Genomic DNA, 7,264 nt, shown 5'->3' on the forward strand with positions numbered 1-7,264 from the left:
CTAAATTCTAATTCTTGACCTTGGCCTAGTGGCACCACCAATTGATAATATTCTATGAAGATAAACTATAGCCATTGACTGTCAACGTTTCAAGTATCCAGATTCCACACGCAGATCAGATCATTCTACCAGCTAGATCTATAATCATTGGTCAATAACTTAAATTTGGATGCATCTGATTCATCACAAAATAATCGAAAGATCATAGTTCCATTATCCACTGATGGGCATTTTATATTTCTGGACACGTTATATCACAAATGAAACATATAACTTCCTTTTACAATACAAGTACGATGTTCGAAAGCAACAACATGATATATCTCCTTTTTTTAGTAGGCCCTCGAGAACATGATATATCACTGATGCATTCGAGGTCACAACAGGACAAGACACGGAGAGTGAAGACCAAACAAATTGGAACACCTGGATTCCAATCTGAAAGCCATATAACAGAAGCCAAAAACTACTTGCAGCTGCAAAAGGAGACCACCACTATGACACCCTTGACAACTACATTTCTGCTCAGTACAACTTGTATGATTGACAAAAGAATCATTGCACGCATGTTAAAAAGTGGTGCAGTTGTTGATCAGTAGGAAATATAGATCTTCTAGCCTGAAAATGAAATAACCCAGAAGTGCCTTGGCACCTCTATAATGATCCTAATGAAAATATGTGCAGATCTCTGGTGATATTTTCTACATGTTTGGTTCCTTTCGTTCAACATGATAGACAAGGCCCTGTACCTTTAGTTTATGACCACTTGAGTTTCTTTGAAACCATCAAAGTGCTTCCTTGTTTACTAGAGCTTTGCAGACTATTAACTGTTGCTCCAAGATAGATGCTGTCTGGCACCATTGAAGAATTCCAAAGCAGAGTGCCTGAGAACAGTGAACCTTCAAACATTTAATGCGAAACAAGCTTATCAGATCCCAATTTGTCAACACCTCATATATTTCCATGTAAAACATTCACTTTGATAAAGCTGGAACTGCATCACAAAGCAAGAAGGCACCTCATACTGCATGTCATCTGGGATGGATTTTGAACAAGCAGATATGCCTGGCAGACCTCATCTTTCACTTAGCTGCATCATCTTGTGTGACCGTGATGTATCTTCTTGATATCACCCCATGGGCAGCTGTATTGCCATGTACAGAACAAGAATGGGCGACAAAGGTAACAGCTTCAAATTATAACAAAGCCTGCATGTTTAGATCAACCTCAGTTGTCATTTCAGGTTCTAAACTCCAGATCATACCACTATCCTCTCCTCTTTTTGGTACTTTGGAGCTCTAGGGTTTCATGTCGGAGTCCTTTTGCTCTTCAAGCAGCGAAGGCATCGAAATCACATATGATGTTAACAGCTTAATGTAGCAATCAGATACCTTGTCAGAAAGCAAAATTTTCCCCAACAAGTGGAGCAGATAAATCCTGCAAATGTATGATCAACACTAAGTCTGCCAGTTAAATTAAGGTTTTATTATTATAGACAAGCTTCAATTTAAATGCAAAAAATTAGAATCCTTACATAAGTTCATTATCACTAAGAAGGCACTAATTTCAACACAGTGTAGGGCTTGTTTGGTTGGCTCCCCAACTTACAGTACCAAAAATTGGTCATGCCAAATATATTTGGATCTTGTTTTGTTTGTTGCCAGAATATTGGCTTGCAAATGCAAGGATGCTCATTCACTCACAATTCTAGCCAAAGCATGGGGCAGCCAAATCCTTCACCAATGAATTGGTCATGCCAACAATTGGCGGGGCTGATGTGGGCGGACTCCAAACCTGCCCTTAGTGATCACAAGCTCACTCCACAGAGTGAATGCATTTAAAATCATCACCAACATCAGTAGCTGAGAATAAGAGTCATTTGCCACCCAAAAAAGAAAGAAAAGGAAAGGACTCATTTGTCTACAGCAAGTCTTCAAGTCGAGCTTATAACCAACCAGCATGATATTAACTGTAAAACACAATTTGGTAACATGCATTATTACAAATAATTTTCAGTGGGTAGTGACAAACTGACATTCTTCCTCCAAATTTTAGAGGAAGAACTGTACTGATTCTTGCAAAATTTCGAAATTGCCATGTTCCAAGCAGGACCTTACTTTGCAGCAGACCTTCCATTCTGATTGTAAAAACACTGACCAAATTTGGGTTTATAAGATAAGAGACAATCTCCGCAAGCAGATAACATTTCATGATCTGACTGTCGGAAATCGCAATACAGTATAACAAATTCAACACTGTAGATTCTTTTGTTGCTGATGCGGCTTCACTGCAGCACAATTTATGTCCTAATACAATGATTACATCGATTGGTTCCCTATTATTCAATATAGTCTGTGCTTGACATTCCCTCGTAACAAAAGAACCAGTCTAGTCATATCTTTATGCACAAAGCTGGATTAAACTTTAAACATGGACAGTGGTTGTTAACTGGAAGCTTTCTGGGAGAGCTTTTAACTCTGAAGTACTTGAGTGAAAAGTGCGTTCCTTTTATTATTAGCACACACTAGCATATTTCCCAGTGAATTTTAGGAAAATACAGTAGGGCCCCTACCAGACAGTTCTTTCTCCTTAAAAATGACCCTTGTGTGGCCTATAGGCCTAGACTCTGTTTACTCAGCAAGGGTTCCATTTCCCACTGTATGTTTTGTCGTTTATTTTAACCTCATAGAGTTACCTATCACCGACTGAAATAAACATTGAATGGTTTTTTTAGTACCACTGTTTATACATGGTATACTAGAGTACATTCCTTCCAAACCCAAAGCAGATTCTTTTTATACACATCTTAATTGCAATATATCCACTCATTTGAAATAAATTTCATTTTATCATGACATTAATATGGCTTGGTGAATAGTTGTGGTAATTGATGCAAATATAATATTATTTTGCACATTTCTGTAAGACAACCTTACTTCCTGGTAGTGGTGGAGCGACGGCAGGGGGGAGTTTTCATGCTAATCACTATTTGTCTGCATACGCTAAATCAACAAAGTAGCAAGGAAAATAGTGATTTTGTTCGTATTTTGATCGCCAAAAACTAAACTACTTACTACTATACTAAAGCAATTGAAAAATTGAAGTGCATAAAGTACTTTATAATGCATAAGGCAGAGAAAATTGGGAAAGAAACATGAAAAGTTATAGATACAAAAGCACGGGAGGTAGATATAATGATATTGGCCATGCAATACACAAACAGATTAACAAGTAAATTTGAATTTTTAATGGATGTGCTTAGAAGTAGATACGAAACTTTTGGAAGGCAAGGGAGGGCCAGAACTCACCTTGGCCTCCACATAGCTCCACCACTGCTTCCCGGCATGTGGATTCCAAACTCCCCATAAAAATATCCTTTTTACATGCATGTGCCAGAGTCTATAGGTCACATCATATAGCTTTATGTTGACCATGCTTAATATATTGAAGGTAGGGGTCACTGGCTTACTGCTAACCAACAGGTGCATACATGGGGGTGTGCAAGCTGATCGAGCCAAGGCCCCACTAGTTAAGGGGCCCCATTTCCAGCCTTTGGTTACCGATTGGTTAATCATGGTGTAACCGTCTAAGTAAGAGTAAAGTGAGCAAAATTAGGAATTCGTCCACATCCCCGCACATCTCCTGCCTTAAGATAGGGTGCAGTGGTGCAATTTAAACTACTTATCTCTAACTATATAACTAATCCCCATGCACGCAATGCAAGTAATGCAAACTGATTCACGCAACTGTAGCCTGCATGGACAGCATCTTAGCAGGCTACAATGGGCTGCACATGACAGATCCCCCTCCCTCACGCAATAGCTCGTCCTTGAGCTGTGGTGGCAGTCATCATTGAAGGCCTTGGTGATAAATGATGGCTTCAAGGCATTGGTGGCGCTGCTGTCATGTGATATAAAACCAGTGGACCCCGAAAACGGTTTATGACAGTCTCAGAAGTTGCCATCATGTCCATTGTGGCTTGGATGCCGTGACAGTGACTACTATGTTGTTGATGCTTTCAACTGGGCCGTGGGTAACCAGTAGCAGAAGCCATGTTGTTGGCTCTAATACCCAATTACAATAATCTTAAGATGATTATGGGGTAAAAGCCACACAAAGGATGGCCCGCCAGTCATGGCTGAAGGGGGATGATGTTAGGAGAAAGAAGAGACCACAGATTGGGGTGATTATAACTTTTAAGTCGAGAAAAGACCAATTTTCTCTTTCTTAATTGAAAAGGACGGTAATGCCTGCTTATTTATAAGGGGATCCTAATAGATTTGATCTAGAGATAAACCTATTCTAACTCAAATGACTAATCTGTAACTAAATAACTGATCACATAAGCGCTGCAACTAAAGCAAAGCAATTTAAAGCCACACCCTACAGTGCCACAGGTGCACGGTAATAGCATGAACAATAGTACCCTAAAGGGGCCTAATGTGCTGCGCAAAGCACTGTTGTTGCAGAACTCTCTTGAATATGTACATCTGGGAGGTGCTCTAATATTCATTTTCAACCATGTTTCCAAGAAATCAACTTTGGTACCAATGTTTATGAGATTCATGTTGACAATACTAATGCTTAGGAGGCTATCTATCCTTAATGGCAATATCTACAATAGGCATCACTTGTATGGAGTTATGGGCCATTGCTATATGTAGGTCCTAACCATAATATTTTATCACAGAGCCCTCAAATGTCAGATATAGCCTTGTTAGCAAAATATTGAGTATTAGGCACCAACAGATTTTCAACATCAAGAATTCCAAAAACAAAAACCACTCATATGAATTGTCTAGATGTTGATATACTGAAGAATTTTTTTATAAAAAAAAATAGAACCATATGAGCCTCAATATAACAGAATTTTAGGGTGAAGTCAGCATAACAAAAGAAGAGCTTCCACTTGTATCTACACGGTTGTGGGAGCATCAGTAATATAGTATGTGTTAAGAAAAGGATCTATACACAATAAAGTCTAGCTCCTAGATTATGCTGATGAAGAACTCAATATAGGGGATAAAAATGGATGGAAAGACATTGTAGAGTAAGATTATAACTCAAACTGATTCCAGCATCATTCTGTTCAGAGTTAAGGGTCAGTTTCGATTGTAACGCCAAGAAAGCTCAAATACAAATAAACATAATTCACCATCCAACCATAAAATTTAGTATCCTATTCAAGAAAGAGAAACTCAAAAGAATTATTCTTTGTTGTAAATCTCTTTGTGAACAACTACAAAACATACATCCCCTCAGCCAAAGACTGCTTAGAGAACCACAGATGCTTGAGCACCATAAAAACTGCTTGTGATAGCATCTCGTACTTTAGAACCTGACCACAATGTTAAATTGATGTTGCATGTGGTACTTTTAATGGACCCTTAGTGTTTCTTCTACACAGAAAAATGTACTGATATCACTTTAAAATTTAGATATGCCACTGGCTCACCACTGTCTAGCTTTTCAAAATGCTAATATCAGCAGCTACAATTGCAGAGACAAAAAGACATTTTATGCGAAAGAAAAAAAGTACATAAATTTGTGGATAGCAGTTGGTAGATTAGTAATGGAGTATCAACTCACATGTTATTGGACAAAAACACCGCGAGGAAGTCCAAACCCATGCTTCCACATCATGGCAAGTATAGTATTTGCCTCAGCCCTCCTGCCACAACTAACATATGCCTTGTGCATGATCCAAAATGTCTTCTTTGTCCGGTCAAACCTAATCCATTCCATCTCATCCAACACCCCATGCATTTCTTCCAGCCGGTGGTGCTTCCCATACATCACCATCTTGCAGTGGTACAAGCTTCGGCACAGCTTCCACCCGGCTTGCTCAGCCTGCCGGACAAAATGTGCGAGTTTATCAACCGCATCGCACTGAAAATAGGTTGATATGATTGATCGCATCACCTGCACTGTGTTGACTATGATATTGCGTTCCAATGCCTCAGCGATCTGCAGCTCCATCCCATCAACCAGCCCCTCCTGAGCGTACACCCTAATTAACAGCACATTCAGCCATGGCCTGTAATCATCACGACCCAACCTCTGCAACAAGTCCTCGATCTTTTGAATCCTATCTACATGGGCAAACTTGCAGTATGCGCATAGCATTGCACGTATATGCACAATGTCAACATTTCCAGCGTGCTTGCAAGCACGCTCATAAGCCAGCTCCATTTTATAGATCATCCCGGCATGAGCGTATCCTCTTAGCATCAACAGATGCGTAGTAGCATCTGGAGCAACATGACCTGACTCCATTTCATGGAACACCCCTTCCATTTTGTCCCACATCCATGCGGTGAGGTACCCGGCAATGACTGCATTGTACGTACCAATAGTACGGGGATGGCCAGAAGCATCGAGCGACCGGAGCGTGGCCTCCATGTGGTCAACGAGGAGGGATCGCCCAAAGAGGGCGATGAGGATGTTGTACGAGTCCACATTGGGCGGCCCACACCGCGGGTCGCGCTCCAGCGCGTCGAAGGCCTCAAGGCAGCTGTCCAGGAGGCCGCTGTGCATGTAGGCCGCCATGAGAGCGTTGTAGAGCGCCTGGTCGGGGGAGTGGGCGCTGGTGGCGTCTGCGAAGAGCGTGGCTGCCACGGCGGGGTCGCGCGCGCGGCTCGCGAGGGAGATGGCGAGTGAGTACTCGCCGAGCGTGGGGGGCGGGGAGAGCGCGCGGCGGAAGGAGAATACGGCAAGCCCGAGCTGCGGCCTGGGCCGGAGGAGCGAGAGGAGCTCGAGAGAAGCGAGCGGCGAGACGGAGAGGAGGGTGGGGAAGGAGTGGGCGCGGAGGGTAGGCTCCGAGTCCGGGTTCGGTCCGACGAGCGCGAGGAGGGAGGCCGCGAGCGAGGAGACGGCCGCGCTGAGGTGGGCGGCCGTGAAGGGCGGAAGCGGCAGCGCGGTGGGCGACCAGGACGCCGTCCAGCGGGCGGCGGGATCGGGGGCCGGCGGCGGGGATTGGGGCGGCCACGTGAAGGAGGTGGAGGAGATCGTGTCGGGAGGGACGGGGATGGAGGTGAAGGACCTAGGGGTGTTGGAGCGGGGAAGGCCACGGAGGAAGAGGGGGAGGAGGCGGCGAGCGGGGCGGCGGGACATGGGAGGAGGCGTAGGCGGAGGAAGGGATCGTCGGCGGCGGCGGCGGCCGCGGCGCGAGGGGTTTAGGGGATCGGCGTGGGGAGTGGAAGGGAACGAGCGCACGCGGCCAGCTCGGCATTGTGTTCTGCATGGGGCTTCTTTGCCTGGACCT

The 7,264-nt window shown here is 43.6% G+C and overlaps 1 protein-coding gene across 6 annotated transcripts; it reads right to left on the bottom strand.

Annotated features, from left to right (window-relative positions):
* Positions 1-208: 208 nt before the first annotated feature.
* On the bottom strand, positions 209-7,264 carry LOC133928866 (pentatricopeptide repeat-containing protein At2g30780-like). Of its 6 annotated transcripts, none has more exons than XM_062375371.1 (3): positions 5,923-7,264; positions 1,535-5,850; positions 209-1,437 (listed from the first exon to the last, which is right to left on the bottom strand). In XM_062375371.1, exons 1-2 carry the CDS (start codon positions 7,111-7,113, stop codon positions 5,593-5,595), a joined length of 1,449 nt encoding a protein of 482 aa, XP_062231355.1. In that variant the 5' UTR covers positions 7,114-7,264; the 3' UTR covers positions 209-1,437; positions 1,535-5,592. The 6 variants fall into 6 exon arrangements, with proteins under 6 accessions (XP_062231355.1, XP_062231354.1, XP_062231352.1 ...); XM_062375370.1 differs by having other exon boundaries at positions 1,535-1,969; positions 5,590-7,264; XM_062375368.1 differs by having other exon boundaries at positions 1,535-5,490; positions 5,590-7,264.

Source organism: Phragmites australis, chromosome 9 (assembly GCF_958298935.1).
Source record: "Phragmites australis chromosome 9, lpPhrAust1.1, whole genome shotgun sequence".
Classification (NCBI taxonomy): Eukaryota; Viridiplantae; Streptophyta; class Magnoliopsida; order Poales; family Poaceae; genus Phragmites; species Phragmites australis.

Bases quoted from the DNA above. Each gene is read 5' to 3' on its own strand.
- LOC133928866 (XM_062375365.1), bottom strand. From the start codon at position 7,113: ATGTCCCGCCGCCCCGCTCGCCGCCTCCTCCCCCTCTTCCTCCGTGGC.